Here is a 22,565-nt window from a genome sequence, read left to right as displayed (position 1 = left end):
TTCCTCCAGTTCTCTGCCAAAGGTAAACCATTCATGTATCCAGTCTCTCCTTGGAAGGGATTGAAGTACTTTGACTCACCTCATTGCCTTGTGGCCACAGCTATATAAATGACTCAAAAAATAATAAGTTCTTATAGATTACCCAGCTGTTTCTCATTGGGTGGAGCAACATTCTTATATAGCACTTTTTATACCCTAAGCAGAAGAGGAACTTAATTATGATGGAAAGCATAAGTATTTTACCCTCTTGGGATATCCACATTCGACATGTTAATCATTACAGTTACTCTTACTTTAGATGGAAACAATGAATAATACTTACTTATTTTTATTAGAGAAAGGCTGTAGTAGAAAAGTGATATTTTAACAATTGAATTTAATAAAAATGTATCGAGGACCTGTTATCTGTGAATCCCCCACTGGGAAAAGTCATGAAAAATGGAAGAAAACACTTCATTGTATTTCAGAGCTTTTAATTTAAAGGTGAAGGAAAAAGGTGACTTGAAAGCATTTTGTATATTCAGAATCCATTTGTGAAACCTAATTTGAGATGTTGAAACTAAGATTTGGCACACTGTCCAAAATCGTATTCAAAAGTGTAGAACCTGCTGTCCTGGCCTTTTTGTTTGTTTGTTTGTTTGTTTGCTTGTTTGTTTGGTGGGGTGGGGTAGGGTGGGCAGTAGGAAGGAAAAAGAAAAGATAAGGAGTGTGGTATTGACTGATAATTTATTCTCAAGTGCTGTCACTAGGGAGTTCGAAGTGACTTCTACTTTTGAAGTTGAAACATGGAAGCAGGGCTCCAAAATTTTACATCTCATTAAAGTAACTTAGAATACTCACACTTTTATGAATGATTGAGATACTTCCTAAAAATTTAAACCATGGTATCTCCAACAACAGAGAAGAGGGAATATGAATCCCCCATAGGCTAGGGGTGTCAATCAAAATAGTCTTCAGAAAAATGAAATGTTTTCTTCATTTAGTAATTTGCCATAAAATTGAAGAAAAAAGTTCATTTTTTTTTTTTTTTTTGAGATGGAGCCTCGCTCTGTCACCCAGGCTGGAGTGCAGTAGCATGATCTCGGCTCACTGTAACCTTTGCCTCCTGGGTTCAGGCAATTCTCCTGCCTCAGCCTCCCGAGTAGCTGGGATTACAGGTGCATGCCACCACGCCTGGCTAATTTTTGTATTTTTTAGTAGAGATGGGTTTTCACCATGTTGGCCAAGCTGGTCTCAAACTCCTGACCTCAAGTTATTCACCCACCTCAGCTCCTAAAGTGCTGGGATTACAGATGTGAATCACTGCGCCCAGCCAAAAGGTTCATTTTTCAAGTTTTAAAAAATTTTCAATCAAAATTCACATATCCACGGTCACATAATTCATACTCAATTACATTCCTTCAAAAATGCTCACACCAAAGTTTGAACACATCGAGGCAGGTGGTTTGAAATGTCCATTCCAAAGTTGAGCTGGGAGTCAAGGTGACAAGAATGACCCATGAGCAGTGAAATGTCTACCAATGCCAGGCTCTGAGCCAAACAACTAACATTAAGTGCAAAGGATTAAACTTGTTAATTAGGAGAAAATAAAAGCAGGCATTTGCTTATTTTCTTTATTATTGAGTTTATATTAATAGTAATCACTTCCATTCATATTAGATGCAGAGGAACTTTTAATATTCTATGCACTGACTTAAACTTATTTCTTAATCCTTTTCATCTCCTTATAATGATGCATATGAGATTGTTGGAGGTTTGCACTAATGCAAAGTGATGAGCTGTAACCAAAAATTAACCAAGAAAATAAAATCACAATTTCATGCATGTATTTATATTTGTCATCTACAGCAAACCATAGGGATATTGAAATATGAAATTTCAAATACCCTCCTTATTATGTTAGATACATCATTTTTAACAATGGAAGCATTAAATAAAATATTAAGATATATTTGTATTTTGACATTTAACTTCTTGGCATTGCGCATTTAAAATTTTGTTGTCTAGCAAAGTGAAAGGGGGACTGTCTTTAAATACATATACATTGATAGTGCCATTTTGTTAGACATGTCATCTTTCGAATGTAATGATATTGTTCACACATTGATTTTATTGATGATGTTAAATCAAAATGTTTTCTGCAATTAGTAACTTCTATAAAACAAACACATTAAAAGGAAATCATACTTCCTGTTGTAGCATACCAATTTCTTTTTCCATTTAGAAATAGCTATGCTCCCTCTCATGTTTTATTTTATATACCTTACTAAATTAAATGTTCATTTTATTCTTTACCAGTTTCCATCACAGACACAATCCGTATTATTTAAATTTCAGCAAGAAACTAAACAAGACTTACAAGTTTTTCAGTGCTAATGATTTTTTTTCTCATTAAGTCTGAGTCTAATGAAACTAAACAGAAAGTTCTGGTTGGATTCCTTGGTCACCCCTGTGTTTGTGAATTCTTATAATTGGCATGAATTGAAAGTTCTTATTATCACTGATAGTAACCCAGAGACAATTCCAATTTGGGTTTAAATGGCCCTATGCAGACAAGGATAACTGAACAAACCAAAACAGTTTCATGTGTTTATGGCAGATAAATACCAATTAAGTACTAGAAATGACATCAGGGTTTTTTTTTTTTTTTTTCTGTATAGTTTCAAGTTAAGAGACCTTTTCTCCCTTAAGTTTGCAGATATAGAGCATTCTGACCTTACAAGAGGAAGGAGAACCCCTTCCCATCTGAATGAGAGATGGAAAAATTATATGAAATAGAACGGATTCTACTGTTAAGCAGTAAACTACTTATTACTTGAGTATTATATTAATTAGGACACTTGGCTACAAATAACTTATATGAAATTTGAACTATCTTTATCAAATGTGGAATTTATTCCAAAGGATACGTTTATTCTAAGGATTAAAATGTTTCTCAAGGCCGGTTAGGGCAAATTGCAGTACACCTCAGAAAATGTAATCAAAACCTTCCAGGATTCTCTGTCACATCTCCTTCTCTCTAGACTACCTTTTTTATTGCAGATTGGCTTCCGCTGTTCCTCACATAGCAGAACATGATTGCCAACATTCTCTTATATTTATATCTCACAGTTGAAGGATTCAATGAGAGCCTGATTCTAAGACCCAAGTCTACATTCTTTAAATACATGTATATGTATGTGTACATGTATGTGTATATATATCCACACACATGCATTCATGTTTAGATAGACATACACAGACATATATGTGAATTACATTGAATTACATATGAATTACATTTCTATTTAATGTATTCAATATTATAGACCAATGCAACATTATAGACCTTTTCATCCATTACAAGTAGGAATGTGGTTTAATATGGAATTTTTGAGAAGTAATTTGAAAATATGTACCAAAACTTATAGAGATGATTATTCACCTAAATCCATTATAAATTTTGAGACTCTTTTCTAAGGTAATAATCCCACATTTGGGTGGAGGCTTTATCTATACTGATAGTAATTGCAAGACTATTTTAACAGCAAAAATTATGAAACCATTTTTCAAGGTTCCAAAAAAAGGCAGAATGGAAATTTTTATGGCAACAAAGAAGACAATGCTTCTAGATATTTAAATTGTGTTTAACAACATTGGAAAACCTGTTATTTTGAATGAAGAAAGTAAGGTGTTGAACTACTTGTGCAATGCAATTATAATTATGCAAGGAAAATACAAAGGAAATATATCAAAACTTAAATCTTAAAGCTTTTAATACTCCTTACTTTTTCTCTAGTTTCTAAAATGTGGCTAATAAACATAAATTTAATTTATAAGTTAATTGACCTTCGCATTGTATAAACATCAGGGTAAGTAATGCATCTCTCTCTCTCTGTCTCTCTCTCTCTCTCTCTTTATTCAACTTTATCCTAAAACATCATACAAATTACAATCTATTGGTTTTAGTTTGACTCCTCAGCTAGGTTACTCAAACAATGAAAGACTACTTTTAATCTCTGAAGATGTTTCTTTATCTTGAATTTTGATTTTCTAATCAATGAATACTTGTCTAAATTTAGTATGAAGTTCACACGTATCTTTTCTCTTTTTTGGATTACTTTGCCAATCAATAATGTTCTTCTTTTAGCAGTTATTGGTTATTTCTACTGATCTCTGCTGAGAGTTTATTTTCAGAGACTTTCATACTATGCTTTGAAAATACTGGTTTCCAAGCTGTGAATTCACTGTATCTATGCAGAAAGGAGTGATTTGTTTCTTGTATGGCATGATGTTTTTATATCCTGTGAGAACCATCAATTCCACATTTGAATGATTCCTTCATGACATGGGCTGCTCTAACTAAAGAAAAGTGTGAATTAAAAATATATGTCCGATTAAGGCATACAATCTCTTAAGCAGTCAGGTAACAAACAAATCTTTCTGAATTCCAATTACTGTATTACATTATGTCAATACTTAGTGTCAAAGTATATTACAGAAAAAGGCTGGGCTCTTCTCAGAAAGGGCTTTGCAATAAAATGGGTGGCAAGAAACTGCATCTGTGTATACAGAAGCATAGGAAACAAAACAAAACAAAACACAAAATAGTGCCTAATCCTAGGTGGCTGAAAAGTAATATCTAAGAGAATATGAAGAAAACCCACTATTTGTTTCCTAGGCCAGATAAGGAGCCCTGGCTTTCTCTGGCATAGCTGCAGCCTATATAATTATACCTCTTTCAATGCCAATTACTATTTGTATATCCATAAAAAGAATGGTGACAGAGATGAAGAGCAGATCTCTTAAATAAACATGTAAAAAAAAAAGCAAAGTAAGGAAAAATAATAAAAACAGGTCTACTGCTGTTAAGGCCACTGTTCTTGAAAAAAGTAAAACAGAGATCATTAATATCCATAAGAGCCAGAATAATGTCTCTCTTTTTGATCCAACATTTTTCAAACCATGGAGCCCTTTTAGAATCTGTTGATGACTGCAGACTCTCATATATACACACTCATAAACTTTTGCTCACAATTTTAGGGGTTTATTCCATAGTCGTATTGAAAGCCCATAGATTTCAGGATAGGAATAACAATGTTGATTACTTATTTGGGCCCAGACACTTTCTATGCCCTGTAAAGATAATGGCTTATTTAATCCTCACGACACTTTGAGATAGTTATTATTTTAATACCGATTTTACAGATGAGAAAACTAAAGGAAAGAAAAGTTACGTAAATAAATTGAGAAAACTCAACCAGTAAGTGGCAAAGCTGGACTTTAAATCCAGGCCATATGATTCCAGAGCATACTCCAACAAGGATTGTAAACCGACTCCTGCAGAAACAAATAAACAAATACCTAGAATAAAGAAGCAGATGATAGAGTTTCAGAACTGATGAAACACATAGAAATTATCTTTTCCAAATTCTATTTTTTAAAGTTGAGGAAATTGTATTCCACATAATTAAATGATTAACAGAAGCCCATAGAGCAAGTTAGTGTTAGAGCCAAGGTTCAACTGGGAACATCCATCCAAAGCTCATGACAAAGCTACACTGATATTATTATCATTATTCTACAGGTGAGGAAACAGAGGCACACTGTTAATAAGTAGCAGAACTACCTTTTGAACCCAGATAGGCAGGTTCAAAGCTAAAACTACCATATTATTGTAATTCAGGAAAGCCATTCCTTTATAATTTGTTTAGTAGGCACTCAGAATGATCAAAGTAATCTTTAAATTGGAAAATTTGAATGTCTTCAATTTACAAACTTTGGAAATTCTGGAGATTCTACTTTACAATCATTTTAATGTTCTCTACTCAAAAGCTAATGTTTCAGTGTGCTACAATTCATGAATTTTATATTCATATCAGAATACAAAATTATACACATGCATATATGAACTTTATATACTATATATGTATGAAATTTATATATATAACATATGTATATGAACACAACTTGAATACATATGTATATATAGATAACCATTCAAACATTTTAAATTGGCTATAGAGGAAAGTAATTTGCCATTTGACTTAAAGTCTTTTGTAATGACTAGAATTTAAAATAAAATTTACAATTTATGAAGATGAAATAAAACTATACTTAAAATGCTGTTTTTAGAAACAGAAAATTCCCTTAAAACCTCAAAATCTATTGTTTGTTTTATAAATTAGGAATCCAAATTTTTTCTACAATGTCTAAATCTTTTGTAATTCTGTTATATTTTCCTCTACAAGTTCAATTCAGTGACACCTAGGAGCAAACAATAAGGCTAGTATGGGAGCTTTTAAAAGTTACTTAATTTGCATGCTAACCTAGATTCACATCTATTAAATGATTAGTCAATCAAGATATAGATAAAACTTATCTATTGGCAATGTGCACTGAGGGACGTGTTCTCGATGTAGTCCTGTCACCGATCTTAGAAAAGAAATAAATACTTTTTAAAATCCAGTGGCATAATAAACCTGAAAAAGAGAAGCCTTTCATTAAGAATCTTGGAAGAAGCAGTCGTTAACCACTTGTCATCAGTATTAGCAACTCAAGCTGAATAAAAATTGATTGTGTGACTCTGGACCTTCTTTGCTCTGCCACTTGGATAATCCATTAGCACTGGCACCTGATTAACTCTCAAAACTGTCTCCTCGTTTGATTAGCTCCCAGGATTTCTTTTGTATTCTCAGTAATAATTTTCCAAACCCTTTTCTAAAAGACTGACTCTAATGTTCTTTTACTGACTGCAAAATTTCCCCTGTCAGTGCTGAAAACATGTTTGGCCTTTATTCCTATTTATACTTTTTGGCTTGATCTTTCATAAACACTGGCTTAAGACTTCCATATTTGGTGAAGAGAGAATGAATGATTACTCCGAAACTTTATTTCTCTTTTAAGTGCTTTCAGTATTTGGCACAAGGTGGAAATGAGAAGGCTCAGTACTGACCATTGTTATTACAATAACCCACTGCATTTCCTTAAAACTTATTTTCCACTTAAATTGTTTTCTACATTGATTTCTGTCTGTGCTAATACTTGGCCATGTATAAGAAAAACCTGCTTGTTTTTAATGTTTAAATTTTGAATGGTATGGTAAGGAGAAAGACCAAGATTTAAAAGATAATATATTCTGAATGGGCAATTTTTGGAAAGCTTTTAATACTTTATTTAAAACCCATTCTTCAGCTTATTTTAAATTTAAATGATGGAATACAACCCCCTCTTTTTTAAATGAAGAGGTTATATACATTCCATTATTATTGAATTTTATTCTGTGGGCCACATTTACTATTTACCTGCTATATTAGTCAGCTTTATTATAGGCTAATGATCTGTAAAAAATAAATCCAAATCCCAATGACTTATAAGAACAAACATTTATTTCTTATTCACATGTCAGTTTCAATTTTGTGTTGAGTACAGGTCAGCTCTATGCATCTCTCCTTTTAAGAACAGAGACTACCTGAGGCGTGTACTTCCCCTGACAAAGAAGGGAAGGACCAAGAAAAGTGAAAACACTTTATGATTCTTAAGCCCCTACCTGAGAATTGACACACTCTCATATCTGAGTGTGTTCCATTGGTCAAGGCAAGTCACGTGACCAAGGCCACATCAGTAAGTGGGATGTATAATCCCCCCATGGTGAACCATGGCAAATGGAAAGAAGGTAGGAAAAAAATGATGAGCAAATAATGTAAACTACCAACTTGTTCAAGAAGTTTTAATGCAATTAAATATATAGTCAGGAATAATAATACTAATCTCTATTGACACTTACTTTGTACTAAGTCCTTGCTTCAGACTACTTTTGATGCTTTACAGGATACCTCATCAAAACAAAACTAAGAATTTCTTTACCACGATTGTTTCCTCTTTTCAGACTGGAAATCTTGGGTTTGGTGTGGCTTACGAGTCTTTTCTTTCTTTCTTTGTTTTTTTTTTTTTCTCTGAGATGGAGTCTTGCACTCTTGTCGGGGCTGGAGTGCAGTGGCGTGATCTTGGCTCGCTGCAACCTCCACCCCCCAGGTTCAAGTGATTCTCCTGCCTCAGCCTTCCGAGTAGCTGGGATTACAGGCGTCTACCACCACGCCTGGCTAATTTTTTGTATTTTTAGTAAAGACGGAGTTTCACTACATTGACCAGGCTGGTCTCGAACTCCTGACCTCATGCTCCATCCATCTGAGCCTCACAAAGTGCTGGGATTATAGACATGAGACACTGCACCCAGCCTATGAGTCTTTTCTAACACTGCATAGCTAGTGCATGATCAAGCCAAGAAATGTGGGCCCAAATTCCACGTACAGAGAGCAGACAATAATGATGCTCCTGTGGGGCATTCTGGGTTACATATCCCATGCAACCATTGAGGAGCCCTAGAGAATATGCTTAGCAATTGTTCCATTGTTTTTGTGTTTGTTCGTTTTGTTTTGTTTTTAATCCATAGATTTCTGTCCCTCATGTATTGACGGTTGCCCCTGGGAGAACTAAATCTCTATCACTTCTGGACTGCCCTGCAAATGGGCTTACCAAACCCTCCTAAACTGAAGAAAGCCTTCATGCAAAGAAGCAGAGAGATGTGGATGCTTGTGGTGAGGAATCTTCAGCATCCACAGAATCTCTTCACTATAGTTATAAGTGAACTCAGTGTTGGCTCAGTGAAATAAGGCATGAGATATTATCCTCATCTTCTATGCCATTTTATTAACCTTTACTCCATAGTGTAAGTTGAGTAAATACATCTTGTGATTTAAATATCCCCTTATAATCCGGGCCCTGTGTTTGACCATTTGTCTGTTTCTAAAGCATCTCATTAACAATATATTTGGAAATGGCTGTTGTGTGTTGTGCACATTTGGCTGATTGCTTTCCTTTTGGTTTACAAAGAAGTATTTTCCAACCTATAAAAATAGATAAATATACACCACAGAGCAATGTATTTTTTAAAAATTTTCAGGGGAGAATTTGAATCTTTTAAAAGTAAAATTGAGTAGGCGGTTGTATGGAAACGGGCATCTAGTTAGCAGTTCTGCTACAATATCCAAGTATTTAATTTCACCTCTAAATTACACTGGAGACCTTGACCTTATTTTGATTTATTCTGTCATAATTAGTCTATGGTTATTATTTTAACAAAAATAAGTGATCTTTCTCACAAACACTACCAAAGCATATTTCAAGTCTGCATACTAATTAATAGTAACTTATTTTTACTGCTAACAAGTCTACACCCACATATTCATGTTTAAACAAGATGAGATATTTGAAATCACTTTATAAGTTATAATGCACCACAGAAACATCCATTATTTCCATCATTACTAAAAACTTATTTCATTCTTTTGGGCATGAGGAGGTGTACTTTATGTGAATATCATTTCTTGTTTTGTTTTTATCTTTCAAATCAAGAAGACTTGAATTTTTTACATACTTATAAATACTATAAAAATCTTATTATTAACATGGCTGCCACATAGAAATCGTGTCTATTTTATGAAATAATGTGATGTATACAGAAGACCCATAGGAAGTTGTAATATATTTAGAAGTAAAGATTTATAGGTTTTGTCCATTTTTTCCTCTGTTTCTCAGTATTAATATGCGTCATACATGTGTCACATTTACAATTCAGTATCTCTATTACTATTACCATGAAACAAATAGAGACAATGAGACACAGAGAGGTTAAGTAACTTACTCAAGGACACAGAGATAATGAGTGTGAAACTGGAGTTGGAACTCAGGTTATTTGACTCTGAAATGAGTGTATGTAACCACTGGCCTGCATCGTATCTAATACATGCAATTTTAAGAGAATAAGAATGAACTATCTGCACAATCTACCAGATGGCACTGTTTTTCCAACTGAGGCCACTTAACACCTTTTCATATACTCTTGGAGTTCTGATCATTCTTCCATTCTAATACATTTCTTCTATCTCATTGTTATTATGTCCTACTTCATGCAACTTCGATTAATTCTTCACAAATATATTTCTACAATTCTTGTGCTATGTTTCCAGTATATAGAGCATTGCAATTTTTATGAATATACAATTATGCAATTATGTTAGGTTCTCACCATAACTCCAATTTGCTAATGGAGCATAAATTCTATGATTAAGTGGCAGGGAATGGGAGAGAACTTTTATTCAATATGAGCTGACATAGCTTTCCAAATTGGTTTCTGGGTCCAACAACTCCCTACAATAAAAAAGCAATTGACCTACCTGAGAAAGAAGTGGCATTTGCAGTGGAGGCAAAGGGACAGACAGGTCATCCATAGCATTTTACATTGTGTTAGAAGCCATGAAAGTCAAGAAAGATGAACTAAAGGGCAATTATATCATATTACAGAGTGAAATTCACCTAGAGAAATAAAGGCAGATTGTTTGCAAGAAATATTCTTTCTCTTAATTTTTTATTCATTGTAGTGATGAAAATAACTAGCAATACTTCAGTTCCAAGGCCAAATTTTTGGGGGAAGTCATTAAAAATTAGTTTTATGTCTAATGGGTGCTCAGTGGATAATTTAGGAAATGAATTGGTGACAGAATGTCTATAATTAACAGAGTAGTTTGAGCAGTATGATGAAGTGCAGTGGGAAAGCATTGGTCTAGGACTTAGTAGATCTGAGATTTAATTACAGTATTGAATAGTCATTTGATTTATTCAACAAACCCTTGCTAAGTACCTATTTCTGCTTCAGTATACCATGTGCCAGGAGTTGCAAAGACATAATAATTCTCTCATCTAAATGTGGTCACATTTAGGAGGTAATGAGTGGGATTTGGGCTGCATTATTGGAAGACAATAAACTAATTTTCTGTTTATGTGTGTGTGTGTGGTTGTAATCAAGATGAGATGTTTGAAATCACTTTATAAATTATAATGCACACACAATTAAAGTATCTGTGTGTCCATACACATACAGTTATTTATGTGTGTAACACACACATATATACGTACACATATGCATAATTAGAAAAAAGTCTACACATATGTTTATATCAGAAGCATTGATTGATAACTTATGCCAGGGAAATAAGTGTGATTGTGAAAACCCTGACATTCGAACTAGATCTTAATAGTGAGTGTCCTCATTCTAGGGACTGCATGAACAAAGGACTAAAGCAAGAAAGCATATGATTTTTTTATGGAGAAATTTGGCTTGTGTGACTAGGGCAGACCTGGTAGATGTATATAAGGTATGGGATATGGGTGACTGCCAACAGGCCTAATCCATAATATGTTTAGAGGAGTACGCTGGAGTCAAATTGTGAAGACCCTTATATGCCATTCTGAATAATCTAGCCTGTAACCTCATCAAGGAAGCTCTGGATTTTTCAAGTTAGTTCTCTTAGTATGTGATTGTAACAGAACTGTAGTTTCTCCATCAGGGAACTTAGCTTTATTATTGATTATCCATGATCCAACTCCCCTAACTCCACATATAATTAATAATTAATACTTATAGTACTACCCAGTGAATATATCTCGAATGCACCTACTTCTTTTCCAGCCCCACTGCCATTCATTAATGCAAGCCATGCTCATTTCTCATGTGGATTGTAAGTATAATCAGCTCATCTGTCTTCTTATTTACAGTTTATCCCCAAATATTCTCTACACTGTGAAATTTATTTCTAAGAGCCAAGCCTAACATTGCTGTTTCCCTACTTAAAATTCTGCTTTGATTTCAAACTGCCCTCTGGCTATATTTTCAGGCTCTTCATAAATAGGTTGATGATAATTTCACTTTTTCTAGGGTCATCTCTGCCACTTTTATCCTCCTCCACCATCTCTAGGTCTGAGAAAGGACCTTACTCTTTCTCTCACATCCTGACAGTTTCACCTGCTCTTTTCATTTTGTAGAGTTCTCTTTTTCTACCACTTGTCTCTCTACTCTTAATTAACTTTCAAAACTCAGCTGAGATGTCACTTCATCGAGGAAGCTCTAGATTTTTCAAGTTAGTTTCCTTAATGTATTATTGTAACAGGACTCTGTAGTTTCTTCATCAGGCAACTTATCTGTATATTTGTATCAACCTATCCTTTTTTTGTGTCCGCTTCTCTCACTAAGCTAGAAGGAAAAAAAGGTAGAGACACTGTCTTTCTCACAGTTGTTTTCCTACCACTTAGTAGATGTCAAGTACACATTTGTCATTTAATAGCCTTAAATATGAAATGTAATTTATTAGTTTCCTATTGCTGCTATACAATTACCACAAATTCAGTGGCTTAAAATTATATACATTTATTCTCAGACAGTTCTGCAGGTCAGAAATCCAAAATGGACCTTACTGGGCTCAGGGGAGAGTCTGTCTCCTTACCTTTTCCATTTTCTAGAGAATCCCCATGTTATTTGGCTCATGACCTTCTTCCTACATCTTCAAAACCAGCCACCTTGGACCAAGTCCTTCTCATACTGCTTTCTAATTCTCCCCTTACGCCAACCTTTCTCCCTTATAAGGACCCTTGTGATTACATCCTGCCCACCCAGATAATCTGGGATAATCTCCCTATCAAAAGTTAGCTAATTAGAAAGTCTAATTCTATCTGCAATAATTCCACTTTGCCATGTAACATAATTTATTCACAGATGTCAGGGATTAGCACGTGGTCATTTTTGAGGAGACATTATTCTGCCTACCACAGGTTAATATAATTAATATCTGCAGCGGAGAAAAATGAGAAGAGGACTAAAAAGTAAATCTGGTCTTCATTAACTTAAAACACCTAACACATTCTATGCTAAGTGCTGGGATTACAGCTCTGATCCAGACAGTCACTCTCTTGGAAATGAGAAAGGATGTAGGTGATGTTATTAAGAACAACTTTTGTAGGATGATGAGCAGTGAAGACTGCATTACATTGATTGTAGAGTGAATGGGAAATAAGGAAATATCTTCGACATGAACAGTTGTTCTGTTCTTTGTGCAGAAGTTTAATTATTTTAGACCTCCTCATTATAAGCTGACCACTAATGTCACCTCAGGCCGTAGAAAAATCCCATAATGAAAGACTATTACTCAGATTTAACAGAAAGCATTTTTCATACCATTTTCCATTGCAGCCTCCTCCACTCTGCATTGCAATTTTGTAATATTAATGGCACAGTAAATCCATTTTCTTTTTTTTTTTTTTTTTTTTTTTTTTTGAGACAGAGTCTCGCTATGTCGCCAAGGTTGGAGTGCAGTGGCCGGATCTCGGCTCACTGCAAGCTCTGCCTCCCGGGTTCCCGCCATTCTCCTGCCTCAGCCTCCCGTGTAGCTGGGACTACAGGCGCCAGCCACCTCGCCCGGCTAGTTTTTTGTATTTTTTAGTAGAGACGGGGTTTCACCGTGTTAGCCAAGATGATCTTGATCTCCTGACCTCGTGATCCGCCCGTCTCGGCCTCCCAAAGTGCTGGGATTACAGGCTTGAGCCACCGCGCCCGGCCAGTAAATCCATTTTCTAAATATGTACTAAATGTGTTGCCTTCCTTTATAATGCTCTAAAGTATCACACAACCTTATCTAACGTTTATCATTAATCTTCCATATTTTTCATTTTCTTTTTTCTCATGTTTGGTGGAAGCAGAGAATAGACTGAACTTAATTGCCCTCCCATATTACTTCATAGTTCTTTCTTTAAGTGAAATTAACTTATCCCATTGCATTTCTTCACTACATGTATTTCTAAACTGGTATCAACTTTAATATTCCCTTCTCCTTTTAAAGATACATTTTCTGTGTCACATTAGGGATGAAGATATTCAATTAACATATTAGCTAGCCCCCAAGGAAATATCATTTAAAAAGGGTTTTTCTAGGCCGAGTGTGTTGGCTCATGCCTGTAGTCCTAGCACTTTGGGAGGCTGAGGCAGAAGGATTGATGGAGGCCAGGAGTTTGAGACCAGCCTGGGCAACATAGGGAGACCCCATCTTTACAAAAGAAAAAAAAATAAAAATTAGACAGATGTGGTGATGTGTGCCTGTAGTCCTAGCTACTGAGGAGACAGAGCTGAGAGAATTGCTTGAGCCCAGGAATCTGAAGTTACAGTGAGCTATGGTGGTTCCAATGCACTCCAGCCTGGGGGACAGAGTGAGACCTTGTGTCAAAAAAAATTTATTTTCTTGCACAGATTATGGCTAATTGCTTTATGTAATGGGAATAATTATTAGTGTTTATAGAACTATTTTTCTGTTTTTTCCCCCCAGTTTTTAAATGCTTTCACTTACATTGTCTTATCTGATAGCAGAGAAGAGGTCTTGTGGAGGCCTTTCAGCATCTCACTCCTAACTCTCAATGCAATTTCATTCCATGCCACTCCGTTTCTCACATTTTAGAGGGCAACAAAACAGAATTGCATAGTGAATGAGCATGTACTTTCAGTTTCTTATCGCTCTGTCCTTGTCTTACTGTCTGCTTAGTGAGATTCATCTTTATCCTCCTCCTACCTTTATTCCTTCTTTACTTTCTGTCATTCTTCTAAACTCAACCTACCCATTACCTTCTCCAAAATATCTTTTCTCCATGTGGCTACATATTCCTTTCTCCGTGCTCCTATAATACCCTTTAAATTTATATATATTTTTGTTTATGCAAAATGTTTCATATTTATCTATGATGTGTCTGTTATCTACTAGGCTAAGAGCTCTCCCAGACTGAATCTTGTTTATATTTTCAGTAACTAGTGCAATGACCACGACATAGTAAGCATTCTGTAAATAATTATTCTATAAATTATTGCATAAGTAAATGATCTCATTATATCTTGTCAATAGATCTGTGAGTTAAAAAGCAATGAATATTCTCATTTCACAGTTAAAGAGGCTGAGGCTTGGCAATTTTAAGGCCACAATTCTCATAAGTCCTGCAAAGTGACTGGAAGCCCGTTCCACAGATTTAATGTTCTCTCAGTTTGCCCAATATCATTCTTCTGCAGCAACTTGCTCTTGTGAATCATGAATATTGCAGTTTAGTATATCCCACATTTATACTCCTGAGGGACTAAGGAATATAAAAGTTATTAACAAGGTAAAAGTTCATTGTACTAATCTTAAAAAATATGAAAGGCCACATATACTGAATAAAAATAACTTTATTAGAAGGGGTTAAAGATTTCTGAGAGGAAATACAATTTTTATGTCATGTTAGAAAGCTAATTTTATATGGGTTTTTCCCATAGAGAGAATAAAATAAAACATTGGTCAGTTTTTGCAATTTATGAAGTAGTAGTTCTTCACTTCTTGATATCTCCAGGGAACTGTTTTCAAGTAAATTTTCCTAAGAGATATTTTCTTCTTTGCCTTTCATATTAATATGCACATGCATATTTTTATTAGTAAAATAAAATCAGTTATAAACAAACCCTAAAGGAAATGAAATAGAATATGTGCTACTTGAAATGACTAAACAGGAGCACATAATCATTTTGTAATAAAACAGCTATCACTTTATTCTTTTCTCATTTGCTTTGTTGCTGATTGCACATTAATATTCTATAGTTTTACTATAGACTATGTGACTACAGAAATACACATCATGTTAACGTATTAAAATAGTTTCTAGAACAATTTATGTATGTATGATGTGTATGTATAGTGGCTTTAGGTTAACTAAGGGTATACAACTTAAAATAGTCAACTTTTAAGCACTATGACAAATAGCAATAAAAATATATCAAGTCAAGTAAATAAGTATAACATTTTACCATAATAAAATAAAAATTAAAAGGCACATGACTACTTGGGAAAATACATTCATTCATTGACTAAAAGTAAGTAGCTTAATTTACAATGGTGATCGTTAACTTGGATTTTATGGTAATAGGAGTTTTCTGCAGGGAGGTCAGTGAACTGTATGAAACTATATGCAAATATATATGTGTAGACATTTTTCTGTAGAGAAGGTTCATTATTTTCATCAGATAGTCAAATGGAGCCCATGACTTGAAATGTTTAAGAATTACCAATATATAATTATCTCATTCCAATTAATTTTAAATATTAAATGCTCAATAGATACATGAGCAAGGATATAAACAAGTATTTTGACAAAAGTAGAAACATGCAGAATAAATAAATGCATGAAACATGTTCTACTTCATTAGTAATCAAGTTAATTATAATTAAAGCAAACATCAAATATCTCCTTACATCTAAACAAAGCAGCAATACCTCAAAAGACTAAAGCAGCAAGACTCCTATCAATGACATACCTGCTGATGAGATTATAATTCCCAATATCATTCTTTCTGGTACCAGTAGAAGTGGGTATGATCACTTGGAAAGTATTATAAAGATATTTAGCAAAAGTCATAAAGGTTTTCATAATGTTGAACTGATAATTTATTCTAAGACAATTATAAAAACAAAAAAGAAGTGAGTGCATGAACATGTTTATTGTGATTAGTCTCTAATACCAAACAAAAGGAAAGAGCAGCCTGTATGATCTCTATGATAAAATGAGTGAAAAAGAAAGAATATTATTTTGGTTATATGAAATATATATTTATGGAGAATTTAAAAGTGTGGACATAAAAATTTTGATTGATTTTTGGATGTTAAAATATTTCCATAATGGTATATAAGACGAAAATTGAAATACCAAATATCAATTAGTAAATGTAAGAGCATTATTATTTGAAGTATCAACAACCATATCATCCAGTATCATAAGGAAGGTTCATTATTCAGTTCTAGATTAGTTCATACAGACATATAAGTTATGCATTGAAAAATTCCAGGACGCTATTCACATAGGTTACAACATACACGGAACCTCCTTGAGTTGCTCAAAATAGAAGCTCTGATTTCATGGTTATTTTGCATTTGTGTTAATATGTTCACCTTTTGTGACTCTGATTATGTTATGGTATTCTGTATTGTTAATTATGCAATTATAATGTAAATGATAGATATCTGGTCAATGTGAAAAGCCATGAACTTTGATTCAGAAAATCTATATCGAGTTCATTTCTGTCACTTAATAGCTTTATTCCTTCTCAACTTGTGTTTATATATAAAGTAGTAAATTACATACAGATTGAGATGACATAATTGAAACAACTTTATGAATAGTAAGACACTAAGGATTGTTATACATTTTATTATAATAATACAATTAATTATATTAATAATTATTATGTTGAAGAAAATATATGCTACTATACCAAAATAAAACAATAATTCATTGAAGACATATTTTTCTTGTATTAAAGACATAGAGGTAAGAGAGGACAGCCAGCGAAGATGTTTATATGTTGAAGCTCACATTTAGTGTTATTTACACAGTAGATACGTAACATTTTGCACATAATGTCAAGATTTTCGTGCTGCCTTTGATGCTTACCTAAAAAATGCTCCTTGTTCATATAACTGAAAAGGATAAACATGTTGTTCTACTCCGTATTTTTCACTTAAAAGCCTCTAGATTAAATCACTTCAAAAGACCTCATATGAGCTTTTGGCAGAGGGTTTGGGGTATGTTTCAAAGACATCTGAATGTATGCTTTCAACTGACTCATTTACTCTCTGCTTTCTGACAGAAGGTATGCATGCACATGTAGGAAAAATAAGTGGAATTGCAAATAAGGTCATTTGCTTTTAGGAATATATGTATATACTATTGATACATAGATGTATTGACCAAACTTCCTCCAGAAAGTCAATGAAGATGGTTTAATTTTGACCATTTTGAAATGTTCCATTTCTTTTTAAAATTATTTTGCAAGGGTTAGTATTAATTTTATGAAAGTAAAGATTTGAAGGAAACTAGAATAGGTTTGAAAACTATTACTATCTGTTTTTATTTATTCACCCTTGTCAACAAAGGAAATACTTCCATATTGTAGCTAAGATTAATTACATACCATATGCATAATGTTGATATTGACCATACATATAGAAGCTTCTGGGAATAACACAATTAAATAATAAAAATGTATTTGTAATGCTAAATAAAATTTCTCACTTAAGATGAAAGTTTGAAATTTATGTATTCACTGTTATTTCTCATATTGATTAAAGGAATCTACTTATAGATTAATATTGTGATTTAAAGATAAACAGATATTTTTAGTGCATGCATATATTTGTGATGAGAAAGTGATTCCTTATCATGTTTTTAAGAGAGGCAATGGAGATTTACTCCTGAAAAAAATACGAGAGCAAACATGATTACTTTGTGAAGGGCATTTCAAGAACAGTTCTTTTGATTCAAGTAAATAAAATATAAAATGTATAAATTTTAAATATCTCTCAGATACATTCATTTACTGAACATTAACTAATATGATTATATTTACAATAATTAAAAAATAGTCTTTGGCTTGGAGAAAAACATTTTAATATATCAAGATTGATGATTTTTCTGTCCATTTGACTTAATACTAATTTCCAGTTTAGGGACAAAAAGATCATTTGTAGAAACGAATTCTGTGAAGCTGTTTTTTAATAATTTTTCTCCCTAATCCCTTAGTATAAATCCTTGGGGGTTTTTTCTTTGAGTATTTATATGTAGGCCATGAAGAGTATCATTTGCATTTTTATTTGAAATTTTCTGACTTTTAGATGAAAAGAGGTCCTAGAAATTATAGAGTTGTAGAGTCTCCCCTCCCTTAAAGCATTCACGTATTTGTCAAATTTATTTTCTGAGCTCTTAATTTGTTCAGACAGTGTGCTAAGCTCTGGGAAGCAAAGATAACTAAACCATGCTCCTGCTCATCAGGAAACCTCTTCCATAGTGAGAGCAGGCCCATGTTAGAGAATGTAGATGCTGCAAAGGAAGGAATAATCATTTCTACATGGTCGGGTGGATAGCATGGGGAAAGCCTCCAAAACAGTTTTTCAGAGTAAATGACAGCTGCGAGTTTCTTTTAATGATACTGGAGTATCTATTCATAACTGGGGAATAAATACTACTATTCAGATGAGACTTTTTTTCTCTAGTCATACAGTATTTGAATGACTATGGGTTTGGTCATATTAATTATTTTTCAGATACTACAAATCTGAGACAGGATCTCACTCTGTTGCCCAGGCTGGAGTGCAGTGCTATGATCTCGGCTCACTGCAACCTCCACCTCCTGGATTCAAATGATTCTCCTGCCTCAGCCTCCCAAGTAGCTGGGATTACAGGCGCATGCCACCATGCCTGGCTAATTTTTGTATTTTCCGTAGAGATGGGGTTTCGCCATGTTGGCCTGACTGATCTCAAACTACTGGCCTCAAGTGATCCGTCCTCATCAGCCTCCCAAACTGTTGGGATTACAGGTGTGAGCCACCACACCTGGCCATTTTTCAGATATCATTTTAATTTGGATATCCCAAACCAGCATCACTCATGTTTAATTCCATTTATCAATGAATGTAATACTAAAGGTAAAATAACATTAACACATAATAATGGAAAGTTACTTTGGTTGTAAAATAAGAATTATATTTAAAGTTGCTTCTTAACTTTTATTTTTTTATTTTGCATTTTAGATGAAAGAGAAGATGTTCAAAAGAAAACATTCACAAAATGGGTAAATGCACAATTTTCTAAGGTAAGAATGGTTTGTTACTTTACTTTTAAGATCTAAGTTGTGAAATTTTCAAAATGGACTATGTACCTGTGTATCTTAAAAATCCGTGTTATTTTTCTCATACTGTCATTTTATTTTAGCTGTCCAAATCTGGGAACATTATGTTCACTCTTATTTAAGGAGTAAGCAGCAGAAGATATGGCAAAGATACACGATTTAATCATATAAAATGTGTGTCTTGGATTATTCTTGACAATGTGAGTTTCTTTAATGACATGAGTCATCAGAGGTTATAGCGGCAACCTTCCATCAAGTAGCTAGAATATGTCACACAGTAGAAGAAGATATGAGGGATTTTTGTTGTGAAAATTATTTTTTTGTCCCTCTTCGTCTTTACCAAGTTCAAGAAAAACAATATAATTGCTTTGGGTGTATTAAGCCACTATAATTTAGAGCATATTTCAAATAATTAAAGACAATAAGTTCATCTTGTATTTCTGCAGTCATTGATCCATACTCTTAATATTTACTCATTTTGCAAATACAACTCAATTTCTAATCAATAGCACAACTCTAGATGATTATAGGTGAACACAGAGCAAGATATTCTTACCCTGAAAAGTAGTATTAGGAATACAATATATGGAGGTTTATTGGTATGTCAAGGTTTAAAAGACTTGCATTTTAATTATTATTCTCGATTTGGGTAAATCAATCAAATGTTTGGTGAGTTAGCTTTCTTATGTTTCCATCATGAATGGTTATATATGTATATTTTGATTGCTTAATTGAAACATCAAATCTAGATAATGGAAAAATAAAGCTAATAAAATATGACCCTTAAAGCCTAGACTTTAAGAGTGGCATAGTTTTGATAATGGATATTTTGTTTCTTATTGTAATGATTTAAAGAGTCACTAAAAGTGAAAATTTCTAGTAAAATGCCCAATACTCTTAATAGCTATGAATTACTCCCTCTATGGGTCTGATTTTGTAAAAATCATGATAATGGATCCAAAACAATCCACTAGGAGATCCAATCTCAAAAGTTCTCCCTTTCCTATGACAAACGTTTTTAGAATATTGTCTGTTCTTTGTGGTATTTGGTAGCAGAATGTTGCCATGTACTGTTTAATATAACTTACTGAATTTTAACTAATAAAAGTTCATTTTATTTACTTGCTGAATTAATAATAAATTTCTATTATAGACATAAAGTGAAACATATATTTTAAAAATGTTTTTTAAATCCTCAACTTTTTTAGCTAAATGAAATAAAATATAACAACACAAATCGAGAAGAATAAATTTAAAATAAACCCAGGATATTTAGGATAGGTATTCATAATTCTCAGAATATTTATAAGATGGGTATATATGGTTTAATTGCTGTATATACTGGCATCATTTACATTTTTAAGTTTTGGAATTCTGAAGCAGACGAGATATATTTTCAAACAAACATACAGACAAATCAGAATTGTGAAGAGATTTTTCTGAAATAATAAATGTGACAATACTGTGAATCTTTGAATTGAATCAGAGTAATTTTTAAAAGGTGTGTAAACATGACAAGTACTGTGTATCCTCATTTCCACAAATTGAAATAGATCTTCACTCTGTGCATTATCATTTTTCCATTATCATTTATCACAACTCACCTGTTAATATACAAATCAAAGCTTGATATCAAGTCCATCCTCTATTTATATATTGTTAGCACTGCCTTAGAGCAATTTGGTATATTTTTTTCTGTCCTTATGAAAGCCCGTATCTTAAAACTGTAAAATATTCACATATATGAGTACATTTACTGTTTTCTTCCCAAATATTTGCATCCTCTAATTCAACTCACACTTTTCAGTTATATTGCAAATGTTCTCCCTAAGTCTGTTATAATTGATCAAAAGAGTCACCATTCTTTCAAGTACAGAAATTCTATTATCAAGCATATCCTAAGTGTCAGGAATAGAAATAAAAGTTTACAAAGACAGAGGAGAAAACTTATTTAAAGGTAAAATGTGTATATACATGTGCACTAACTTCTAATTTTGAGAACTTGGAAAGAATATTTTTCCTCTTACTCTTTTCTGTCAAAACTTCGGCAAGTGACTACATTGTTTTAGACACTTTTGAAGAAGATGGGAATTTAGAGGAAGCTTGTTGATTCAGTTTAAATCACTTGGTGATACCAAAAGATAAACATAATCGTGATATATATCATCATTTGGCAATTTATTGCATCGCTGCATATGCCTTTCAGCAGAATTCTAGCCCTGTAGGATACACAAATTAGTTGAAGTGGAATCTCCTGATCTCATGGAGCCTGCACAGTTATTTGGGAGTTTTTGGTTAATTTCTAAATGGAGTAGAACTGAGTGGGCACAGTGTGGGTGGTCTGAGAAAGCAGTAATCTGAGCTAGAGGGAATCTGGTAAACTTTATGAAGAAAGCTCTAAAATGTGAGCCTATCAAAGGCAGGAATGTATATCTTCTATATAATCTCAATGTTTATTACTAGTGCACTACATAAATAGAATAAAGACACTAGGTCAGTAGTACAAATCATTAAATCTATGCTAAATTTAGAAATAGAAGAAAAACTGAGTGGAAAAATTGTGCTGAAGAAGACTTTAAAAAGAGAAAAAAGGCAATGAAAAATTACCTGCCTGTGTGGTAAATTAGACACAGGCACAGACACATTCATATAACCATAAAAATGCCTCACTAATAAACCTAACTCATATTCATTTTTATAGTCATATTAATGTCTGTCTGTGTCTAATTTACCACACAGACAGATGATAATTTTTCATTGCCTTTTATATACACATTTATATAATATTTGTAAATTATAGAGAGACAACAAAATATTTCCTTGTTATTTTGTAAAGCTACGGAAGGGATATTTTAAGGAAATAAATGTGATTAAATGTATCCTTGTTGTTGTGGCGTCATTTGAAGCCAAATGTGTCTAATCTAACTGATTTTTCACTTTCCCAGTACCATTTTAAAAATAAGCCCTCTCTTTTTAAAATAAGTCTTCTATTAACCTTCAATTCCAAAAA

At 33.3% G+C, this 22,565-nt stretch overlaps 1 protein-coding gene across 9 annotated transcripts in view; it reads left to right on the top strand.

The window, feature by feature from the left end:
• The window catches only part of DMD (dystrophin), a 2,157,177-nt gene that overhangs the window by 173,469 nt on the left and 1,961,143 nt on the right, over positions 1–22,565 (top strand). For all 9 annotated transcript variants that reach the window (XM_077988314.1, XM_077988313.1, XM_028842274.2 and 6 more), the window contains exon 2: positions 19,458–19,519. In XM_077988314.1, the coding sequence (XP_077844440.1) occupies positions 19,458–19,519 (62 nt within the window). The remainder of the gene's footprint in view (positions 1–19,457; positions 19,520–22,565) is intronic.

The sequence above is a fragment of the Macaca mulatta genome, chromosome X (assembly GCF_049350105.2).
Source record: "Macaca mulatta isolate MMU2019108-1 chromosome X, T2T-MMU8v2.0, whole genome shotgun sequence".
Classification (NCBI taxonomy): domain Eukaryota; kingdom Metazoa; phylum Chordata; class Mammalia; order Primates; family Cercopithecidae; genus Macaca; species Macaca mulatta.
The sequence above is the reverse complement of the archived record's forward strand: the minus strand, read 5'-3'. Positions and strand labels throughout refer to the sequence as shown.